At 40.4% G+C, this 25,616-nt stretch overlaps 1 protein-coding gene across 1 annotated transcript in view; it reads right to left on the reverse strand.

The window, feature by feature from the left end:
- Window positions 1-18,724: 18,724 nt before the first annotated feature.
- LOC109928206 (pleckstrin homology domain interacting protein) overlaps window positions 18,725-25,616 on the reverse strand; it is a 183,896-nt gene continuing 177,004 nt past the window's right edge. Inside the window, exon 38 of the mRNA XM_048596719.1 lies at window positions 18,725-23,763. Within this exon, the coding sequence (XP_048452676.1) occupies window positions 23,044-23,763 (720 nt within the window). The 3' untranslated portion in view covers window positions 18,725-23,043. The remainder of the gene's footprint in view (window positions 23,764-25,616) is intronic.

Here is a 25,616-nt window from a genome sequence, read left to right on the forward strand (position 1 = left end):
GTCTTTTAAATGTTGTAACATACCTGCATCTACCACTACTTCTAGCGTTTCATTCCATGTATGAATCATCCGCTGTGTGAAAAAGTTGCCCCTCAGGTCCCTTTTCAATCTTTCTCTTCTCACCTTAAAAATATGTCTTCTAATTTTAAACTTCTCTATCTAGGGAAAAGCCCTTTGCTATTCACCATATCTATGCCCCTCATGATGTTTATTAACCTCTATAAGGTCACCCCTCAAGCTCCTATGCTCCAGTGAAAGAAGTCCCAGCTATCCAGCTTTCCTTATAATTCAAACTTTCAAATCCTGGCAACATCCTTGTAAATCTTTTCTGAACCTTCTCCACTTTAGTATATCCTTCCTACAGCAGGGTGACTAGAACTGTACACTGTATTCCAAAAGTGGCCTCACGAACATGCTGTATAACCTCAACATGACATTCTATACTCCTAAACTCAATGGTCTGAGCATTGTAGGCAAGCATGCCAAATGCCTTCTTAACCATCCTGTCTACCTATGATGCAACTTTTGAGGAACTTTGTACCTGAACCTCTAGGTATCTCTGTTTGACAACACTACCTACATCCCTCCCACTAAGGGTACAATTTTTGCTCTTGTTCATTTTACCAAAATGCAATATCTCTCATTTATCCAATTTAAACTCCACCTGCCACTCCTCAGCCCATTGAACACCGATCAAGATCCTTTTGTAATCTTAGATAATCTTCATCACTGTCCACTATACCATCAATTTTGGTGTCATCCACAAACATACTAAAGAGTCCCGAGTCTCCTACAGGGCTGGATGGGTAAAGAAGCTGATTTCCTTCCTAAAAGGACATAAGGGAATAAGATGTTTTATTTTTGTGACAATGTGATACTTCATAATCACAATTACCACCTCTAGATTTTTATTCCAGATTTGTTTTAATTAGTTCCAATTTGAATTCCTCAGCTACCATGGTGTTATTTAAACTCATCTCCAGATTTTTAGTCCATGCATCTGGATTTCTTGAGTAGCATAAACAGTATGGCATCATAACATACATTATTATAGATTACCTGAGAAATGTCGATGTTTCAAGTTAAAAAGTGCATCTTGACATAAGATAGGAAACAAAGAGTAGGTACCGATGGGCACTTCTCAGACTGGAGATGGGTTGAAAGTGGTGTTGCCCAGGGATCAGTGTTGGGACCCTTGCTTTTTCTGATTTATATAAATGATTCAGAGATGAGTGTTGAGGGCAAAATCTCTAAATTTGCAGATGATACTAAACTTTGAAAATGACACTGAGCGACTTCACATTGACAAGTTGGCCAAATGAGCAGACACCTGGCAGATGATCTTCCAAGCAGAATGATGTGAGGTAACATGTTTTGGTAGAAGAAACATGGATAGACAATACAGGCTCAATGGTAAAACGTTGGGGGAAGGAGAGGAGCAGAGGGACCTCAGCATTCAAGTGCATAATTCTCTGAAGGTGGCTCGGCCAGTTGAATAAGTTGTTTAGAAGGCTTGTAGGATCCTTGGGTTTATAATTAGAGGCATAGAGTATAAAAGCAACAAAGTAATGCTACACCTCTGCAAATCATTGTTCAGATCTCATTTGGAGTATCATGTTCACTTCTGGGCACATTATTTAAGGAAGGATGTTAATGTCTTGGAGAGAGTGCAAAAGACATTTACTAGAATGATACCAGGAATGAGGAATTTTAGATACAAGTAAAGATTTGAGAAATTAGACTTATTCTCTGGCAGCAAAGAAGATTAAGAGGTGACTTTATTGAGGCGTTCAAAATTATGAACAATTTTGAAAGGGTAAAGAAGAATATTTTGTTTCTACTAGTTGATACATCAGTAACTAGGGGTCACAATTTCAAGACTGTCAGCAAGAGCACTAGGTGTGAGATGAGAAGAAACTTCTTTACTCAGAATTATTAGGATTTGGAATGCACTTCCTGGGAGAATGGCAGAAGTGGATTCCATAGGAAGTTTGTTAAAGGAGCTGGATTTAAAAGTGATGAATTCACAGGGCTAGAGATAGGGGCTGGAGAATGAGACTGGCTGGATAATTCTTCTGGGAGCCAGCACAGACATGATAGGCTGAACGGCCTCTTTCTGCACTGTAAAATTCTATAATGCTATATATTTCCAAAATATTTTGTTCCATAGGTAAACCAACTGAATACTGGTGAAAAATGACAATCACCTTACTTCACAGTGGCAGTTGCAAACATTTCTTGCAGAATTGGCAGTTATTCACTGTACAAAGTTTAATTACAGTACAAAATTAGAATGGTATCAGCCTGGCTCCCAGCAATAAGTCACCCTCTCTCCCCACCACTATGAACTTGCCTTCTCATGCAGCTCCATGAATGAATTATATTTGGGACTGGTTACAACCTCAGTGGTGCTCACCACCCCTGCTGGTGCTTCTGAAATTGGATGGCAGCTATCAGACACAGGTTCCCTCCCAAAATGAGCTGGACAATTGGCCTCAAGCTAACTGATAACCCAAGAACAAAACTGCAGACTGGCAAAGCAGGGCAAGCCCCTCCTACATTTATGCCAGAGGTTTGGGGGCATTGGGACCCTACACTGTAAAATGCAGCCCATTGAATATGAGATTCAAAATGTTACAATTTGGCATAAAATAATTAATCATTTTAATTTCTCAATTCATACTTGACTATGTGTGGTAATCGGTCACTGAGAAACTGAAATCCAGTATGCAGCTGTTGCCCCTACACTTTACACTGCTATTTGTTATCCTTTCACAATTTATATTAAAAAATGTTACATTTGTTCACTTTTTCATGGTTATGCAGAGATCGTTTCTGTACTGTAAGAGTTGATAGAAATCTCACCTAAGATTCAGCCCATTCTGGGAGGTAACCAAGGCTTGGATCAGGGTTTTCAATGAGCTGATGCAGGACAGAGTCAGGAGACATCAGGAAGTGGAATTAGGCAGACTTAACAATATATACTGTCAATAGTTTACCTCTAGGTCAAACACAGTAGCAAGGTACCAAATCTGGTTCAGCAACTGATAGTTGTGAGGGAGATAGGTGCAATAGATGTCTAGTGAATGAAGTTTGTGATGAAAATTAAAGGTAATGGGCAAGACCTTCCTAGGTCATGTGATATTGTAAACTTCAGAACTTTAATAGCTGTTCACGGATTGAAAGAATCAACAAAGATAAACTGTTAAACATTGAAAGAAGCAGCAATAACTCTGTCTGGAATAAATCTATTAATGGACAAGGACAAACTTATACAGGAATTGAAACCAATTAGTCATGTCTAGGAAAAGGTGGATCTGAAGCTACAAACTCTTTGTTTGAGAATCGGTTGCTTTTTGCCATGAGGACAACTGATTGCCCTGCAGAAGAATTTAAGGAATTAACTGCAGGATTGACTGTTTTTAAAGACAGTCAATGCCAAATGTAACAAGAAACAGAGAAATTGCTTCTGATAAGAAGGTATGCTGCAGACTTCATGGCTTCAGAGGAGTAGTCAATAATTCGTATGAAAGAATCAAAAGAATCATCAATAATATCACATCATAGGCCTGAAGGATGATAACCTGTATAAGAATCCAATACCTTCATTAGCAGAACTTTGAAGAACACAATGCACAAGGATATAAGGCCCTGGCCATATCCAGAGGCGCACACTGTTGGTTAGAATCGTAACGAAGTTCCACCACTGATCGGGTAATAGCCAAGTTGAGTTGTGAAGCTTAACTTAATTACTTCAGGGGTATTATTTTGGATACTACATGAATAAAGTTTAAATCATTGTTTCAATACTTGATTGTGAGATTTCTTAACAAATAGCTCAATTAAAGGTAATTGTGATGATTTACCCACAACAGTCATTAGACGTCGATTCGACAGCAAGTGAGGTGGGAAAATTCCACAAATTGATCTTAGGTTGAGGCTGATGTGATTGCTCCCTACTATCTTTCCCCAGCATGAAGCTGAAAGCATGGGGAACAGCCACAGAGTTCACATAAATATTTAGAGAGTTTGTTAAGAAGCAATTATGAAGTTCTTCAGCCCTGAATCCTGAATTTCCCAGCCACAGAACATGTTTCCCTGACTTGTCAGCAATTCGCAAGGTCACTGAGATGAATGCACAGTGCAAATAGCTTCAGCGTGATACTGACATGTTGGGAAGAGTTTGATGTGGAAGTGCCCATGTTGGACTGGGATGGACAAGGTGCTTGTGAAAGCTTGTGATTTCAAATAAACCTGTTGGACTATAACTTGGTGTCATGTAATGGTTCTGAGCGGGAAGAGATTGATCAGTGAAACTGAACAATTTTGGCCACGGGATCGCAGTTCTCTGCTTGACAGCCAATTGCCAACTCACTGGAAAATATTTGACTTGTCTAGCATTTCACTCACTTTCACCAGCACTTTCTAGTCTTCACCATGGCATGGAAGCAACTTAATTAGCTCTACTTTTACCTCTATTGAGGGAAACATCAGAGGCCATGCCACCACCAACAGCTTCAGCAGGAACAGCAACAAATCCCATCTTCTCAGCCACATGGCAGCACAGCGTAAGGATGGGGTGAACACTATGGAAGATGGGGAGACCCACTTATATTCGAGTCAACACGTAGAAAATATCAATAAGTCAGAGCACAAGTGCCTCAGGATGATCAGTCAGGCTGTCATGGCAGGCTGCTTTTGAGATCTGCAGTTTCAGTTACAAGGCATTGATTTCAGCGCATAAAGTAGGCAGAGACTGATTACTAATGGTCAACCAGGGTGCCCATCACTGGCCACACCTTCCCATCCAAGACTAGATCTCCGTCTCTAATTTTTCTTGAATAATATAGACATTTTTAGTGCTCATTATGGCTTGTATGCAGAAGAGGATAAACACTATTTGTTGAGAGTGCCTGAACTGTATAAGGTATAAGAAGATATTTTACTGAGTGTTAGGGTGAGCCATGGCTGCTCAGATTGTTATGTGAGGAGGTGCCTTGATAGCAAAGTGAGTTGTGTTATCCTGAGGAATGCTGTTGTGTCCGGTTCAAGCAGGTCAGAGTTAGGGACTTGGTATCTGTTAAGTGTTATGCCTACCACCTTTCATCTAACCTGAGGTACACTATCTCCAGGTTGGAGAGAACAGTCCTACTGCTCACGGCCACATCCAACCATGTCTATTTGGTTGGAGAGTTTACCTTCTTGCTGTTTCCTGGGGGAGTTCACCTCACTGCAGTGCTCTCAAATCCTCCACAATAGGCAAGACATTTGGGGGACAACTTTCCCTCGTATTTTTTCTCATTCCTATGTTTGTTGCAAGTGGGAAAAATCCAAGTGTTGATTAGCTTTTTTGACACAAGCTGTGGTGACTTTCAATTGAAATTGACAGAATGGACGTGGCATTCCCATCATCCCTCCCCAAGTGATTGACAGAATTAGTAATCATATGGAAAAAGGTAGGTTGATTAGGAAGAGTCAGCAGTGATTTCTAAAAAGAGAATCATATTTAACTGATTTGGTGGAGATTTTTTGAAGAGGTAACAGAAAGGATCGATTAGGGTTTACCCGTGTACATGGATTTCCAGAAAGCACTGATACAGTTCCAAACAACAGACTTGAGGAAAATTGTAGGTCATTGTTAAAAGAGGAACAGTAACAATGCGGATACAAAATTAGCTGAGTGATGGAAACAGAGAGTAATGATCAATGGATATCTTTTAGGCTAGTGGAAGGTTTATAGTAGAGCTCCCCAGGGGTCAGTGTTGGATGGACCTTGACTTTTCCTTATATATATTAATGATCCAGATCTTAGTATGCAGGGGACTCTCAAAAGATTTGTAAACTGTGAGGACAGTGTGGAACTCCAAAGTGATAGGTTGGTGGAGTGGGCAGAAAGGTGGCAGGTGAGCTTCAATGCAGAGAAGTGTGAGGTGATGCAATTTGAATGAAAGAACATTGAAAGACAATATAAAACGGGGATGCAATTCTAAAGGGGGTGCAGGAGAAGGGGGACCTGAATGTATATGTACACAGATCACTGAAGGTGGCAAGGTAAGTGGAGACAGCAGTTAATCAAGCATTCAGTGTGTCAGGTTTATTAATAGTGACAGAAAGGTAGGTGGCAGGACAGGTAGTTGAGGAAGCAGGGAGGCTGCAGACGACCTGGATAGGCTAGGAATTTGGGCGAAAAAGTGGCAACTGGAATACAATGTGGAAAGTGAGAGGTTATGCACTTTGGGAGGAAAAACAGAGGTGTAGACTACTTTCTAAACTGGGAAAAACTTTGGAAATCTGACGCACAAAGGGATTTGGGAGTCCTAGTTCAGGATTCTCTTAAGGCTAATGTGCAGGTTCAGTTGGCAGTTAGGAAGGCAAATGCAATGTTAGCATTCATTTCAAGAGGACTAGAACGCAAGAGTAAAGCTGTACTGCGGAGTCTGTGAAAGGCTCTGATCACACTGCATTTGAAATGTTACGGGAAGTTTTTTAGGCCCCATGTCCAAGGAAGGATGTACTGGCATTGGTAGGGTTCCAGATGAAGTTCACAAGAATGATCCCACGGATGAAGGGCTTGTCATACAAGGAGTGATTGAGAAGTCTAGGTCTGAAATTGATGGAGTTTAGAAGGATGAGGGACGATCTGATTGAAACTTAAAGAATACTGAGAGGCCCGGATAGAGTGGATGTGGAGATGTTTCCATTAGTAAGGGATTCTGGAACCTGTGAACGCAGCCTCAGAGTAAAAGGATGACCCTTTAGAACTGTGATGACGAGGAATTTCTTCAGCCAGAGGGTGGTTGATCTGTGAAACTCACTGCTGCAGAGGGCTGTGGAGGCCAAGTCATTGAGTGTATTTAAGTCAGAGGTAGATACGTTCTTGATTGATAAGGGGATCAAGGAATACGGGGAGAAGGCAGAAGAATGGTGTTGAGAAACATATCAGCCAGATTCAATAGGCTGAATGGCCTAATTCCACTCTTCATATTTTTTGGTCTTATGGAAATAGACTATAAGGGCAGGTAAGTGATGTTGAATTTGTACATGACACTTGTTAAATTTCAGCTGGAGTATTGTGCACAGTTGTGGGGACCACATTATAGGGAAAGATGTGAACGCATTGAAGACAGTACAGAAGCGATTTACAAGAAAAGCTCCAGGAGAACCTTCAGTTATGAGGATAAGACTGAAGAAGTTGGGACTATGGTCCTTGGTGAGAAGAAGATTCAGAGGACACTTGATAGAGATTTTCAAAATCACGATCAGGCTGGATAGAATAGGTAATGAGAAGTCGCTCTCCATGTAAACCCAATCTTCTGAGCACCGCACTATGACAGCTCCACAGCTGCTGAGGAAGAAACAACCTGGCCACTGGCACTGAGAGGACTTTCGTAGACCAGGCACCTGCTCTTCACCAGGACAGAACCCTGTAGGGACTTCGTCTACATAGAAAGGGAGGAACAGGAGCAGCAGACAGGTACAACAAAGAACAAAGAAAATTACAGCACAGGAACAGGCCCTTCGGCCCTCCAAGCCTGCGCCGATCCAGATCCTCTATCTAAACCTGTCACCTATTTTCCAAGGATCTGTATCCCTCTGTTCCCTGCCCATTCACGTATCTGTCTAGATACATCTTAAATGACGCTATCGTGCCCGCCTCTACCACCTCCGCTAGCAACACATTCCTGGCACCCACCACCCTCTGCGTAAAGAACTTTCCACGCATATCTCCCTTAAACTTTTCCCCTCTCACCTTGAAATCGTGATGATTTACCCACAACAGTCATTAAAGGTGGATTCCCCCACTCTGAGAAAAAGCTTCTTGCTATCCACCCTGTCTATACCTCTCATAATTTTGTTGACCTCAATCAGGTCCCCCCCTCAACCTCCGTCTTTCTAATGTAAATAATCCTAATCTACTCAACCTCTCTTCATAGCTAGCGCCCTCCATACCAGGCAACATCCTGGTGAACCTTCTCCACACCCTCTCCAAAGCATCCACATCCTTTTGGTAATGTGGCGACCAGAACTGTAAGCAGTATTTCAAATGTGGTCGAACCAAAGTCCTATACAACTGTAACATGACCTGCCAACTCTTGTACTCAATACCCCACTCGATGAATGAAAGCATGCCATATGCCTTCTTGACCACTCGATCAACCTGCGTTGCCACCTTCAGGGTACAATGGACCTGAACACCCAGATCTCTCTGTGCATCAATTTTCCCCAGGGCTTTTCCATTTACCGTATAGTTCGCTCTTGAATTGGATCTTCCAAAATGCATCACCTCGCATTTGCCTGGATTGAACTCCATCTGCCATTTCTTCGCCCAACTCTCCAATCTATCTATATTCTACTGCATTCTCCGACAGTCCCCTTCACTAATGAGGTATGTGAGATATGTGAGACACAATGGTGTCACTGCCCAGAAGCTGCAGCGGTGTAGCAAATTACGTGACTCCATCTTCCTCCACAGACAGTTTAGCAGCTGCCATGGAGGGCCAGGTCCAGCACCCTCAAGGTATGCTGCATATACACACACAGGTACTCCATCACCCAGCCAATGTAGTCTTGACAGCAGGGGAATGGAAAAATTGGCAAACACTAAAGGTGCCCCTGCCTAACAAGCAGACATGGTGTTTCAGCAAGGTACCATTCACAGGCTCATCTGAATTCTTCCATAAGGAGACTCCAATGGTGGTAGGGCATCACAGCACCAAAGCTCCAGGACTAATGCCGAGCAGGCTCCAACCCAGCTGTGGAAATAGGGAGTACATTAGGAGGGGAAGGAAGAAGAAATTTGGTGGCACAGGTGACAATGGCTTGTAAATGGTTCTGAACGTTTGCATAAATTTACGTCCTTCGACTGTAAATCCAGATTGTTTCTCTCTCTGTATATGGCCAAATGGCATTGTTACACCATCTCGCATAATTTCACAGCCACGAATGAGGTTCTCTATGCTGAGATGTTCTGTATCATTTCATAGCAAGGGGAACAATGCAAAGACATGATGCTAGGTCATGCTTACACCTTTGGCGCTCCTTTACAACATCCAAATTCTTTCATGACCTCCTGTCCAAAAGTGTAGCTGTCAATGCGTTGTCCAGCAATATTTATAGCAGGGACGTGCAACACATTTGGATGGCCAGGCAATAATGACCCCACAGGTCTTTGTGTCATGTACAATACATGGGTCTGTGTGCAATGTTCTTTCCCTTCGAGATTCCTATCATTACTGGGTCCTGCAGTCCCCTTCCTTGCAGGTTGAATTACTTATCCTGGCCACTTGGACTGTGGTCACAGGTATTTTTGTCCCCATTGCACACTTTCACTTCCAACACAAAGAGGTCTGTAGACTCCATGTGAACATGTCAGTGAGCCCTACAGACCATTCACATCCCCTTCCTAGAAGCCCATGCCATAAACCCACAGTCTTCACCCCGATTACTCATCCAAGCCATCCAAATGCACCAGCACCTGCCTATTTTTTCCAGGCAGTGACCATGCCAGTAACCACAGAAACCAGGAAGCTCCTGACCATGAACTGCCCCCTACCCACTCCCACATTACCCCTTTCCCAATCGTCCTTTACCATTTACATCCCTTGTAGATACTTCCCTTCTCTAGTCCCAGAAAATAACTTGCAGTCTCCGTCCCATGGCAGCAGCTACCCTTGCCCCTACTAACTCCTCTCTCCCTTTAGTTTCTGTGGTTGGCCCCAATGGACTTACTGTGGCCCAACCCATGAGTGACCTAACCAGTTAGCCCTGGATAAAAGGCGCCCAGACACCTAACTGTTGTCTGCACACTTCCCTGAACACATTAACCCTACCCTCACGACTGGCTACAATGTAATCCACAGGATTGACTTTGACCTACTCCCCACACTTCGAGACCATGAATCCCTGACCATGCATCCACATTTAACCATGGTCTGAGTTGATATCGGAAGCTGCCCTTGACTTACTGTGCCAGGACCTGCTGACTGATGGATGCCTCCCCGTTGGCACATGGAGTAGGTATGAGATCAGCATGTCACATTGCCATACAGCAAGACAATTGCTCACTTGATTGAGGACTGCTGGCTAGTTAGGCAAGCTGTCTGATTAGGTGCATGTTAATTGGCAAGGCAAGGCATGGATAATGAGAGCGTCTAGATATGTATTAAGTGACCGAGTGCCAAAGAGCAAGCGAGCAGCCTTAAGATGTAGCTTGGTCCTATCCTTCAGTTGGGTGCCTGGTCATGCACACAAAGTATCCCTGCTGTAGCCTTTCAACGTCTGCAATGCAAGTTTGTGCTTCTCGAGTGCACTAGCGGTGTATTGGAAAGGTACAACAATGATTGTGAGGGATTGGCACATGCCAGTGTCCATGGACATGGGGTGAATATGGCTGCTGCTGGTGGATCGTGCGCTGAGCTGCAGTTTGGTCGGACTCAACATGGAGATCACTCGAAGCAAGTGGCGAGCTGAAGTTGCCGGGTTGCTCCGGTTTCCATGTTTGGTCTATGTCGCGTCTAGACTGTTTGGCGAGTTTGATAAGACAGAAAGCTGAATATTAATGAGGTGAGTTCAGTCATCAAAAATGAGTTTAACAAGCAATAATCCTCCTTATTTGGAAACTCGCTGCTGCCTAGCGAGAAAACCGCCACTCAGCCTGTGAAAAGCATAAAAATATGGAACATGTTGCTCCCAATGCCAAGATGGACCACATCAGACATCTCACTTGATTTTGGCAAACATCTCACCATAAGCCACGTCACTCAGACCCCTATAAGATTTTGCCAAATATCTTTAACTGTGCTTATAACATGCATATGGCTTCAAGACTTTATCTGCATAGAACACAGAACAGTACAGCACAGGAACGAGCCCTTTGGCCCACCATGTTTGTGTTGACCACGATGCCATTCTAAACTAATCCCATCTGTCTGCACATGGTCTGTATCCCTCTATTCCCTGCCTATTCATGTGCCTGTGTAATGATTATTAAATGTTGTTATCATATCTGCTTCTACCACCTCCTCTGGCAGCATGTTCCAGGCGCCTATCACCCTCCATGTTAAAAAAATTTGCCTCACGCACCTGAGAGACATAGAGACATATTGCATGGAAACGGACCCTTCAGTCCAACTTGTCCATGCTGACCAGATATCCTAGATAAATCTAGTCCCATTTGCCAGCATTTAGTCCATATCCCTGTAAACCCTTCCTATTCATGTACCCATCCCGATGCCTTTTAAATATTGTAGTTGTACCAGCCTCCACTACTTCTGGCAGCTCCTTCCATCCAAGCACCACCCTAAGCTTGAAAAAGTTGCCCCTTAGGTCCCTTTTAGATTTTACCCCTTTCACCTTAAACCTATGTCCTCTAGTTTTGGACTCCCCCAACCCCAGGGAAAAGACCTTGTCTATTTACCCTATCTATGTCCCTTATGATTTTATAACTTACCCCCTCTCACCTTCAACCCATGCCCGCTGGTATTTGACATTTCCACTCTACGAAAAAGACTCTGACTATTCATCCTATCCATGCCCCTCATAATTTTATATATTTCTATCATATTGCCACTCAACCACCAATTCTCTAGTGAAAACAATCCAAATTTGTCCAATCTCTCCTTATAGCTAATACACCCCAGGCAATATCCCGGTAAACCTCATTTGCACCCTCTCGAAGATGTCTACATCCTTCCTATGGTGTCGCGACCAGAACTGCATACAATACTCCAAATGTGGCCTAACTAAAGTCTTATGGAGCTGCAACATGACTTGCCAACTTTTATACTCAATGCCCCAACCGATGAAGGCAAGTAAGCCCTATGCCTTCTTTACCACCTTATTCAGTTATGTTGCCACTTTTAGGGAAATATGAATTTACACCCCAAGATCCCTTTGTATATCAATGCCGGTAAGACCCATGGCCATTTACTCTCTACTTTCTTCTTGCGTGTGAACTCTCAAAATGTACAATCTCACATTGTCTAGATTAAATTTCATCTGCTATTTCTCTGTCCAACTTTCCAACTGATCTATATCCTGCTGTATCCTTTGACAATCTTCCTCACTATCCATAATGCCACAATTTTCGTGTCGTCTGCAAACTTACTAATCAGACTAATCAGACCTTTTCATTCAAATCATTTCTACAGCTCCTTGCAGAACACCACAGGTCATAGACCCCCAGTCAGAAAATCACACCTCTACAACTACCTTGTCTTCTATGACAAAGCCAATTTTTTATCCAACTTACCAGCTTACCATGAGGGATCTTTTCAAATGCTTAGTAATGTCCATGTATGCAACATCCACTACCGTACCCTAACCAATCATCTTCATCACTTCATCAAAAAACTCATATCAAGCTTGAGAGACCAGACCTCCCCTGCATAAAGCCAGGGTGACTATCCTTAATAAGTCCATTCATCTCCAAATGCAAGTAAATCCTGTCCCTAAGAATCTTCTTCAATAATTTCCCCACCACCGATGTAAGGCTCACAGGCCTATAATTTCCTGGATTGTTCCCTGTTACCCTTTTTAAACAAAGCAGCAACATTGGCTATTCTCTAATCTTCTGGGGCCTCGCCTATGGCTACAAAGGATACAAAGGCCTCTGCCAAGACCTCTGCAAACTCTTCCCTTGCCTCCCTCAGTATGCTGGGATAGGGCTAATGAGGCCCAACACCACCACTTGCCCTAGAATATGAGCAAACCCCTCCCTAATCTAACCATCATCCATGTCCTTCTCCTTGGTGAATTCCGATGTGAAGTCCTCGTTCAGAACCACACCCACTTCCTTTGGGTCCACATATAAATTCCCTCCTTTCACCTTGAGTAGACTTAGCCTTTCTTGATCTTAATATTCCTAAAAATGCCATGGGATTCTCCTTAATCATACTTGCCAAAGATATTTCATGGTCCCTTTTAGTCCTCCTCATTCCTTGAACAAGTTGTTTCCTGCTTCCTTTATTTTCTTCAACACCCTTACTAATTTCAGTTTCCTAAACCTTACATATGCTTCCTTTTACTTTTTGACTAAATTCTCAATATCTCTTGTCATCCAGGGTTTCCAAATCTTGTAATCCTTCTCTTTCATCCTGGTCCTGAACTTTGATCAACTGGCCTTAAAAGATTCCCAAATGTCAGATGTAGATTTACCCTCAAAGAGTTGCCCCCAATCTAATGTCTCCAGTTCCTGCCTAATACTGTTATAATTAACCTTCCCCTAATTTAGAGCTTCCACCCAAGGACCAGTCTTATCCATAATTCCATAAATTCTAAGAAAGTTATGATCACTGTTCCCAAAATGCTCCCCTACTGAAAATTTGTTCACCTTGCCAGACTCATTCCCCAATGAAAAGTTCTGGTATGACAACTTCCCCAGTTGGACTATCTACCTGTTGTTTCAAAAATTCTCTTCCATCAGACAGAAGATGCAGGGGCTTGAAAACACACACCAACAGGTTCAAGAACAGCTTCTTCCCTGCCGTTATTAGACTGATGAATGGACTAACTTCAAATAATGTTGATCTTGTTAAGTGTTGATCTTGCTTCGTGCACGTCCTGTACAGTGTAACCGGTATGCTTCACTCTGTCCAAGTTTATTTCACCCTATGATCTGTATATCCTTGCTTACTGATCTGCCTGTACATAGCAAGAACCACAGATGCTGTAGTCAGAGACAGCACAGTGTGCAGCTGGAGGAACACAGCAGGCCAGGCAGCATCAGAGCCACAGGAAAGTTGACATTTTGGGTTGGGACCCTTCTTCAGAAGAACTGTGTTGTCTATGATCTGCCTGTACTGCTCGTAAACAAAGCTTTTCACTGTACTTCAATCGATCAATCAAAAAAAATCTTCCCGGGCACACTAAACAAATTCTGCCCCATTCAAGCCCCAGCACTCAGGGAGCCCCTGTCAATATTGGGGAAGTTAAAATCACTCACTACAACAACTCTGTTGTTTTAATATCTTTCCACGATTGTTCCTCGATCTCCCACTGGCTATTAGGAAGCTGATAGTCTAACCCTATCATAGTGATTGCACCTGTCTTATTCCTGAGTTCTACCTTTATGGCCTCGCTGGATAAGACTTCCAAGACACCCACTCTTATTGCAGCTATAACATTGTCCTTAACCAGTAATGCAGCTCCCCCACCCCTTGTACATCCCTCTCTATCACGCCCAAAACATCTAAACTGGTTCGCTGAGCTGCCAGTCTTGCCCTTCTCTCAATCAAGTTTCTGTAATGGCTACAACATCATAATTCCATATACTAATCCAGGCTCTAAGCTCATCTGCCGTTACCTGTTATACTCCTTGCATTAAAATAAATAGACTTCAGACCGCTAGTCCCAACATGTCCATTAATCTGGCCCTGCTTGTTCTTCCTATTTAGACTTACTTGACTTAACTTCTACCTTCTCCTCAATCACTCCACATGCTGACCTACTGCTCTGGTTCCTGTTCCCCACCACACTAGTTTAAACCCTTCCAAGTGGCAAGCCTCCCTGCAAGGATATTGGTGTCTCTCCATTTTAGGTGCAACCTGTTCTTCTTGTACAGATCCCTCCTGCCCTGAAAAAGATCCCAATGATCCAGATTTCTGATGCCCTCCCTCCTACACCAGCTCTTTAGCCACACATTAAACTGTATTATCTTCCTATTTATGGCCTCAACAGCACATGACACAGGGAATAAATCCCGAGATTACAACCTTAGGAGGTCCTGCTTTCCAACTTACTACGTAACTCCCTAAATTCCCTTTGCAGGACCCCATCTCTCTTTCTGCCTATGTTGTTAGTAACAATATGGACCACGATCTGGTGTCCTGCGCACACTCCTAGACATCCTGGACCCTTGGACAAGGGAGGAAACACATCATCCTGGAGTCTCACTCACGGTCACAAAAACACCTATCTATGCCCCTGAGTACAGAGTCCCGTATCACTACCACTCAACTACACTTTGACTCTCCATGCTTTACAAAAGTGCCAGTCATGGTGCCACTGATCTGGTTGCTGCTGTTGCTTTCCGCCGAGAGGACATTGCCCCCATCAGTATCTAAAACAGTACACTTGTTACAGAGGGGACTAGCCACGGGGATTCTTGCACGGGTCACCCATCTATTGGGCTTAATCTTTGGTGTGGCCACATCCTTGAAACTTTTATCTATCACTCCCTCTGCCTCCTGTATGCTCCTCAGTGAGTCCAAATGCTGCTCTAACTGATCCATGTGGTCTAAGAGGAGCTGCAGATGGCTACACTTCCTGCAGACATAGTTGTCAGGGACAATTAACTTCACCCTGATCTCACAGGAGGACGACACCACTCCACTAACTGCCACTACTGTCCCTCTAGTAACTATTGGATTTAAAGACCCTACCTTGCCATATCTTAATGCTGCTCACTCTCCTCAGTAAAGCCTAATGGTCACCAAAGCTTGGAGACAATAAGGACTGCAGATGCTGGAAGCTACAGTCTATAGGAATGAGGCTGGAAAAGCACAGCAGATCAAACAGCAGGAAAGTCAACGTTTCGGGCTGAAACCCTTCGTCATAAACTCGACTGTCCTGGTCAACCCATTGTCTCTAACTGCTCCTGCCCCACCGAGTTCACCAAAGCTTGCACTTTGACCTCAACAGTAGCACTTCTACCTCACATCCCCTCTTCAAATTGGCCACCCATTAGAGCTTATATACGCTAACAGTAGGAAGACAAAACTCTTTCAGAATTTCCCACAGTCACTTCTCACCACTGCCCTCTGTTTGATGCTCTTTCTCCTGTTGAGCACCATGTCGTCTGCAATCCCCCTCTCAGTTGTGGTGACAAAGCCGACTTCTCCCTGATTCTTTCTTAGTCTTTTCTCGCTACCACCCTCGGTTTAAAACGGAGCATGTATAAAATACTGCATGTAAAATCTAAGTAAGTTGACATCCATACCTTGCATTGCAGGTCATATAGCAGATATCTCATCAAAACACCCAAAAGCAGAATGTGATCATCAGATTTGAGACTCCTCACTTACTTGGAAACAGACATTTGTTATACCGAGGCACTCAACTGGTCACACAGCATCTGTGGAGACAGAAAAGCAAACAGAAACCTGCAAATGTTGGAAATCTATGGGTTTTAATGAATAATCTGAAACATTAAACCTACCAGTTTCTCACCTCAGATATTTCTGAGCTGCTGACTTCTTATTCTATGCTCTATTTTTATTCAAGTGCACATACTGCTGTAAAACGCGACTGCAAGTAAGATTGCTCTGTTTGCTCCAGAACAAATATTTCCAAAGGACAGCTGTACACCTGCTCTGTCTGAAACTAGCAGTTAGGATTAACAGTCTGAACAATACAGTGGTGTAATTAAAATGTTCTGTCCTCTTCGAACTTTCCCAAACTGGAACAAATCCTATGCTTTGTCGAACTGGTGCTGCTATTCTAAATTAAGAAATGCATCGTCCCTTGCAACGAGACTTCTATAGAGATACTTAACAGGTCTGTGATTTGGTTAATTTGAAATGTATTCACTGGTGGTGAAAGGTAAAGTTGTCATTGTCCCAGACGACTATATGACTGTTCTCTCATTAGAGAGAGAGACAACTGGTGGTGAATTTAATCCGAGGGTGACCACGCTTCAGGTGGGACCTTCATGGTAACCTCAGCTGGCGTGGGAATTGAACCCTCATTGTTGGCATCAGTCTGCATCACAAACCAGCCATCCAGCCAACTGGGCTGACCAATGCCCTCAGAAGGATGCAGTGGCCTGACAGTTTATTACAACAATGACCTTGACTGGGAGAACCATATCACAGAATCTCTAAAGTTTATTCTGCAGAAGCCTCACTTTGGAAGGGATAGAACTGGATAGGTAGGTTCGAGGGGATGCATGGCCTCTTTACATGTTTTCTACATTCCTTTTCCAAGGCTGCTTTTCTCTGAAACAGCCAGTAACTGTGGTTCCTGGAGTAAATGTTGGCATGTACACAATACCTGAGATACAGCAGGATAGGCTTTCTTAACTCTCAAGATCTACTGTTACTCCTCCAAATCCAAGCACACCAAAATGAATTTTCCATTCATTGGAAGATGCAAAAGGAATATCAGCTGAAACCAAGACAGTTATAATAGGAAATGAAAGTTCTGCAAAGCAAAAAATAATTAACATTAAGTTAAAATCTAAAGGAAGCAATGCATTGGTTATAAACATATCCAAGTGACAATTAAAAGGTGAAACTATTTTAAGATTTTTAGCCTCCATTTTCAAGTAGGTGAGCAGTGTTTCTGACAAGAAAGCAAAGAATCATTGTGGAATATTTTAGTTTGCCTTTTAAAACATCATTGATGTTGATCACTTGCAAAATCCAACAATGCTTTTTCTGGCCATAAATGGGTACATTACGAACTGGGCACGCAACCTTCATGTCTGATGTTGTAGCCGGCACTCGCAGAATGTGACACTGCAGTACAAGTGAAAATTAGAAAAATGGATAATACTGTGTAAGTATTTTGAATCAAGCTATTCTCACATGTTGTGACACCTTTCTGGCAAAGGTGGGACTTGAACTCTGATCTTCTGCCCTAGAGGCAGAGACACTACTACTATGCCACAAATATCCAACCTCGTAAATATGTATAAAAAACAAAACACCAGGTATAATCAGGCTCGTCTCAATTGATTTCTCATTTACCACTGGTTAAAATCTGTGAACAGGTGGCCTTGGTTATTATGGGGAGAGAAAAATAACTCAAATCATGACACTTGCAAGAACAGTTGTCAGAGAAACAGTGGAGTTAATGCAATCTTCTCTCTGATGGTTGGCGACCAATTTTGTTTAGAATCCAGCTAAGTCATAGCTGCATTGTACATATTTTTAAAAAAGATTACATACAACTGTATGCATTAATAAATAAATAATGCTACCAATTGGATGAATAATGCCCCTTATACAGTACTGCACTGTTGTGCATCAGTGAATATTTAAGACCTGGGTTTTGTTTGTAATGAAACAGCTACAGTTGTTGCTGTCAAAAACTTGAAATGTTACTAGTAACTGTCCTGCAAATCATCCAATTATATCTGGCATGGTGTAAAAGAAAGGTTTTAATGGACTGAACTCATATATAAAATTCATTATAGCACCTAGGCAGCATTTACTCAAATAACAGTGGAAAAAGGTGTAACTGATTAATGCAAGAAGCTCTAATTAAGTGCTCAGATTTATACCAACAAAATGTCTTTAAACCTTAGTTAACAAGTCCAATGAATTACTTATTTTTGCACTGTCAAACATGAACTGGCAATTCATGAGCGCCATAAATGGGCACAACAGTGTGCAATCCTGGCCCTCAAATGAATTGGCTCAAGAAGCTGATAGTGGATGTCCCTAGGCAGATCACCAAAAAAAAAGCTGTTTGATTGTGTGGAACCACTCTCATGAATGTCTCTAATGCAGACCATTAAAGATGTATAGGTGACTTAGGCAGAAGTGGAGAATGATGACATCATCAGAAGGTCAACATCATGACAAACATGACTGTAGCTTCAGTGAGGTGCTGGTAGGAGCACTCTTATTCTGTCACACATTAAGGTTTATCTTGGGTCAAGATTACAAAAAATTACAAACAATGAGGGATAAATTTATGATCAGGTAGTTAAAATTGTAGGAGAATCACATGTCACGTATTAAAAACAGGCATCACTAAATATTGAAAAGACAAAAAGTGCTGAGGAGAAATTATTTTTATTTGTTATCCGAGTTAATAGTATCAAAAATAATATGTTGACAAATAGGAACATAGGAGCAGGGGAGTGTCATTCAACCCCTCGAACCTGGTCCACCATTCAATGGGATCATGGCTGATCTGTGATCTGTTTTAAAAACAAAACTGAATTCTTAAGCTAAACTAATAAACTAATCTATAAAATTCAAGTGTGTGAAATATAACATAAAAAATAGGATTATAGCTAAAATTTAACTCAGATTTATGTTTTTTTTAAACAAAAAATTAACTTACGGTGTATATGACATTATACTTTATATGGAGAACGTTTTGGACTCTCCACTAAATTCAAGTGGTTGGTGGCAGGGGAAGGTGGGGGGGAGGAAGGAAGGAAAGGTTTAATTTAAGTTGCAATTACTAACTGTTAACCATTATTAAATCTAGCATGAATGTTTGTACACTTTTGACAAATGATTGCAGCTCCTTAGCCCAGGGGCTAAATTTTAGAACAGATTTCTAAATAGTACCATAATTGTAAAAAGGACAGGAATTCAGCATAAGCAAAATCAACACTTTACATTTTTCATGAAAATGTTTTGTGGAATGTTTACATATAGTTTCCTTTTTTTTTATTTACGTAAGCAAAATATATAAACCAACATGTTAATAAACTTAAAAGATTTACTCTTTTTTGCCCCACCAAGGACAAAACAGGAGGATACAGCTTAGATAGCTCAGTTGCATGTTCATGTACAAATAAATCATGAATGTTCAAACTTAATAAAGACAAAGATCAAATTCTCATGAAATAATTTTCTCGAATTAAGTTTTATTTTAAAAATAGGATCGGAATAAGGATCCTAAGGGAAATGGCAAAATGCTGTTCCGCAGATATGAACAGTATAAAGGAAATATATATAATATATACGGTGTATGGAGTTTCCCTGTATCCCACTGCAAATTATTTTTGATAAACCCACAATAATGGTGTCTCAAGGGAATAAATATTTCTCAAAATAAGTACCATTTTGGTTACACACTGATGTTCCAAAATGCTCTTAAGACCTTAAGAATCCCACAAATTTTCACAAAACAGCAATAATGCAAGTTAAATTCCAAACACAGTATACATTATAGGACAAACATATCAGTGAGTGATTTCAAATGTTAACCTAATCTAGGGGTTCTGATGACATTCATGAACAGTTCAGATTTAATTCTTATCAGAATCCCTTAAATAGGATATGGCCTCAAAACCCACTCATAAGAATCCATTATTTATTTACATCATGTTTGACAAAGAATTACAAAAGGGAAAGAGACACCTTAATTCAGTTTGTGGGTGCATTACTGTTAAGGACCAGTAAGAATGAAAACAAGGTCACATTAAAATTGTACAGAAAATGACAATTATTTCTTGGTTCACTGGCTATTGAAAAAAAAATGTTAACAAAGGCAAATACTTAAACAAAAGCCAGAATGATGCACGAGTACATATCATAGCAACAGTTTCCAACTTGACTGGATAGAATGCACTGGTATCTTGATGAGTATGATGCTCCTCTACATATCTGCATTATTTGTAAGTGATGAATTGCAAAAATGTTTTCTTAACAGTTCATACAAAAATAACGGGTAAGAGGTGATGCTTATATAAAAACAACTAACTGTTTTAAAAATCCAATCAAATAAAAATGGTAAACCAAGAAATAAAAACTATCACATTACTTCAGAAAAATGAACAGCAAAAGAAATCAAGTTCACTTCAGTGAGAAGTTTACCATCAAATCAAACATCACCCTTACTTTGCCAAGGGGAAATCAGAACTGGGACAAAATTCTGAAGTGTCTTGAAGAAATATTCTGCTTCAGAATGTACTGTTTACATTTGGCAGTTTGAAAGAAAATTGATCTGCAATCATGTATACATTTACTGCATGCAGTGCATGGTATCTCATCACTTTCAAAAGTGATTTCTGTGCTCTCATGTTTAAAAACACAGTTTTGCTTGTTATTTACATACAAGTAGGTTATGTCAAAAGATAGAAAACCTCTGGAGTGTAATAATCTTTGTCCCAGCCCTAACCATTAACAAGAAAATAGAAAAAAAATATATTCAAGGCACAATCACCAAATGCTATTCCTTTTAAGGGAAGATACTGACTCAATGTAGCATAACAGACATAGGCAGAAAGTGCACAAAAACGACACTGTGTAGTAATGTACTATTTGCAAGCATCCAATAAAAAGTAATTTGACCACTTCATTACTGATTACAAAAAAGTCAACTTTCCTTTAAAATCAGAAAATAGGGTGCAAGCTCCAGAACAGATTACTGCATGGAATGAATGTTTCTCCCTAGAAAGCCCAGTAAGCATAATTGAGCTAATATTCATATACAATGGGATCTTTAAACCATGACGTTTATTAATTGCGTACCAGTGCCAAGTAAGTTCCCATGAAATCCTGTATCATTGAAGGGGTGGGGGAAATTCTCACAAACTAAAGAAGTCTGGAAATTTCAGCACAATTCACATGCTTGGTAGTTCTAAAGTCTCATAACCTTACCCAGTTAAAGGAGCTGGGCATGTTCTCATAAACCCTTTATAAAGCGTTCATATGTGAGTGTGCTATAAAGCCATTTGAATAGATGGCACATCTCAACCCCATCCCTGCACTATATCTTAAAATATTTTTTCTACTTACAATATACAAGTTTGTGTGTGTGTGTGTGTGTGTGTGTGTGTGTGTGTGTGTGAGTGAGTGAGTGAGTCAGTGAGTGAGTCAGTGAGTGAGTGAGAGAGTGAGTGAGTACGTAAGTGAAAAACATAACTAAAATCAGACTCCTTCTTCGGCAACATTTTTTTCCTGATTGTGTAAGACAAGCAAGAGACAACCACTCAGTTCCAGTGCAATGCAGTCTTTTTTGTTTGTCTCTACATTCAACAAATGGGAGAAGCAGCTTATAATTGCTTCATAATAGTGGGAAAATGACAGGGTATTTGTGCAATTCTTTGGAAAGCTTGAATTGCAGGTGCCCAAATGCACTTGAAGTCAACTGTAGATTATTTGCAGTACATTATGGCTGACAAATAAGCAAGGACTGATTGTTAGCTTCTGAAGGTGAAGTGAGGACAGCATGTACAACCTAAATATACATGACAAAATAACTATCAAAATGTATTTTTTATGATAAAAATAAATTATATTTGCTTAATTGTATCATGGTCAATTATACATAATTGGTAGTGCAAGTACTTGCAAAATTTGCTGATTGTAAATGAGTATGTGAAACATCAAAAACTGGAAAAAAAAGAACTGCAATCAGGAGATTTTGATGGTAGGTGCTTTGGGATTCAAAGTGAAAGCTAAAGTCAAGACTTATCATCCTTGGTTGGCATTTAAGATTTCAACTTAAATATGCTTATTGAAGAATGGGATATATTTGCTGATGTGCAAACCAATCAATGATAAACAACACTACTCTAACCTTTTCCATGAAAGATGCGAGCCAGCACAGCATAAGTGTATTAAATTTTGAAAAGAAGGTAAGTAATATTACATAAACAATTCTATCTGAACACTAAGGAATTGAAGGAACAATTAAAGAATTTTAAAAAATACTGACCAACATATATTTCCAAACTTAACTGACCACCAATGCAGACTTTTGAGAGCTACAAATACCTAACTTAAATATTAAATGTGTTTTCAGGGATGCTGAAACATGACAGTCACATTTTTAATTTATTATTTTAGATTACTTTTATAAATTCTTGATGATAGAAGTTTAAAAACAGAATGGAATACCTAAAATATCTCTAAAGATGAAGTAACGGAAATGGAAAATTTAAAAGGCATCTTTTTTTAAAAAAAGGAACTTGTCCAGTTTAATGCCAACTAATTGTCAATCATTGTTACATTTTTATGAAATTGTAAATACTAACTGAGCCCATCCTCTAAACTGCAAATTTGTCTTCAATTCCAAAGCAAAACCAAAATCTGCAGTTCTTCAGAAAACAGAAGATGGAACTAGGTGAAAATGTACTTCACAATGTCAAAATTCTACCATGAATTACTGCTAGCAAAACATCAACGATTTCTGGATTATAATGTAACAAGACAGTAACTAGTGAATATTAATCAAGAAATTAAATTGTTTTTAAACAATTCGGTCCTTGCTCATTTTGTCTTCTGATAAAATCTCAAATCATGTCTTTAATCAATCTGCAAGTGACAATGCAGTGACCTCAAGTGCAAAATTCCCTTACCCGTTCTTGTTAAAACAAGAAACTTCATTGATTAGACAAAACGCTATAGTTGTTTACCAACCAATCAGGTTAGCCTTTGCTTTTTCAGTCAGTTTCCGCAGCCTGCCCCTACTGGATGTTCCAAAAGTTAAAGAGGAATCTTCAAACAGTAGCTGCCTTTGCTCCTCCTCTGAATCCTCTTCATTGTAGCATGTTGTCCGTCTACCTTGATTCCTCGTTTTCATGACCGATTTAGAGCCCACGGCCTCCTCAGTCCTTTCATCATCTTCCACAGGCTCTATGGGCTCAATGGGTTCCATAGGCTCCTCATGCTTCCTACTGTTGCTTCTTGTCTGCATTTTTCGTTTAGCAGCAGCTATCAATTTGGATTTAGCTTTTAGACTCTTTCCTTTGGGTTTCCTGCCTCTTGGTTTCTTCTGCAAAGATTTTCTTTGTGTGTGGGTCTCTGAACTAAAGCTGCTTTCTGAGGTAGCTTCTTCACCGTTCTCATTGGATATGTCTTTTTTAACTTCTGCTTTCTTCATTGCATTCTGATGTTCAATATCAAGTAGCTCTTTTTTACTTTTCCTACCTCTTTTCTTACCAGGTCCTTTAAGACTTTTTACCTCCTGTGGTTTCCTACCAGGACCTCTCTTGACCACAGATTCAGAGATGCACACACTGTGTCCATTTATTTGTGGGGTCTTCTGTGCTGAAGATTCAGCTTTGATGTCACCTGTATATTGAAGGGAGAATAAACATCTATGTTGAAAAGACACACATATATGAGGAGACTAGGGAATGTAAGCAACATGCATTATTCTAAATAAGTCAATTGAATTTGGTATAGTTTGATTTTAAGACAATGTTTTTAGTTAGTCAGTTACAAGTTAGGCTTGGGTCAAAGGTATAAGTTTGTCAACACTTTCATATTTAGGCACAGCCGTTATCGTTATTAATTATTCAATTTAGTTAAAGCTATGAAACAAACAGGATTCTAATATAGCATTTCTTACCCTCAAGCCTTTTACTACTGTGTTTCTCTCCCCATCTTTTAGAAACTTACTCAAAATATATTTTTCTGAAAGCTGTTTGTTACCATTGCTAATCTCTCCCTCCATAGATTGAAGCCATTCCCCTATCTAACTCCATTGTGAAACAGATTGGAACAATTTGTATATTATAGTTACAATATAAGTGACAACACATTCAGACGTCTAATCTTGTTCTTGTTGGCCTGCAAACTTCTACTGTCATAAATTCCAAATTTACAAAAACTTAGCCACCCATATCAAATTCTACACTAATTCCTGATCACCTCTTATTGACTTACACAAGTTCCATATTTTATAGCCTATTAAATTTAAAATCCTTATCTTAATCTTCAAATCCTTCTATAATTCTCATTTCTTATAGCAAACTTTTGACTTCTTTATCTGACCATTAGTTTCTCCTACCCTTTCTTTGTCTATTCAGTCAGAGCAGAGTTTATGGAAGCTTCTGCTCTAACCTCTGAAACTTCCAACATAAAGGCCTTTACATTACTAATTTAAAACTTGTATCACTCTACCTAATTCATTATGAAGTTTGTGAAACTTTTCTTTTCATTAAAGGCCCAATGTAAATCTAATGCTGTTATTGCAAAGGGAATCAGCACAGCAAAAGTTTAGTAAACAGTTGATATACAGAACATAATTAGTTTATGATCTGAAGGAACAAATTCTTCTGTTTATTGTGTCTGCAAAATTACAAACACAGCTAGAGATTTGTTCTCATTGCCAGACATTAGCAACACTGCAATCACAATAGCAAAGTGTCCTCTGGTTGCTATGGATTAGAAGCATTGGGAAATCTGTCAGGAATAGTACTTAGTTAGCAATATTGCAAACATGTAAACTTGCTACACTACAAATCTAAATGGGAAAATTTCCTCTCAACACTATTTCTGGAGAAGTCAAAAGCATGCTTTTTCTCCCTTTATTCTTTGATAGAATGTAGGTGTCACAACATTGGTTGCCATCCTTAACTGTTCCTTGCACTGAGTGACTTGCTAGGCTCTTCCAGGCAACAGTTTAAGTCAACCATACTGCTATGGGTCTGGAGTCACATGTATGCCAGACCTGATAAGGATGGCAAACTTCCCATCCTGAAGGGCATGGTGAACCAGATGAGTTTTTACAACTCTCAACTGGATGCCATGGTCATTAAATCAGAAATATCAGTGATAATGATGGAATTGAATTTCCACCAGCTATCCTAGCAGGATTTGAACCCAGGTAGCCAGCACATTAGCCTGGGCTTCCATTTTAGTGGTCCAGTGACATTATTAGCATGCCATCACATCCTCTTCTTACAGCAGTTTAATACTTTTATTGGAAATGAAAATCTTCTCAATTATATTTATGAAGTTAGTAATATATATTAACGAGATAACATTTTCTTTGCAGATTTTAACTCCCTTTCCTGTACTTCTAAAAATAAATTGTATTGCTACATTTGTACTGGATAAAGACGCAAACAGGTCTACACATCAGAGATAGTAGGAACTGCAGATGCTGGAAAATCTGAGATAACAAGGTGTAGAGCTGGATGAACACAGCAGGCCAAGCAGCATCATAGGAGCAGGAAGGCTGACGTTTCAGGCCTG

Source organism: Rhincodon typus, chromosome 5, assembly GCF_021869965.1.
Source record: "Rhincodon typus isolate 14 chromosome 5, sRhiTyp1.1, whole genome shotgun sequence".
NCBI classification, from domain to species: Eukaryota; Metazoa; Chordata; class Chondrichthyes; order Orectolobiformes; family Rhincodontidae; genus Rhincodon; species Rhincodon typus.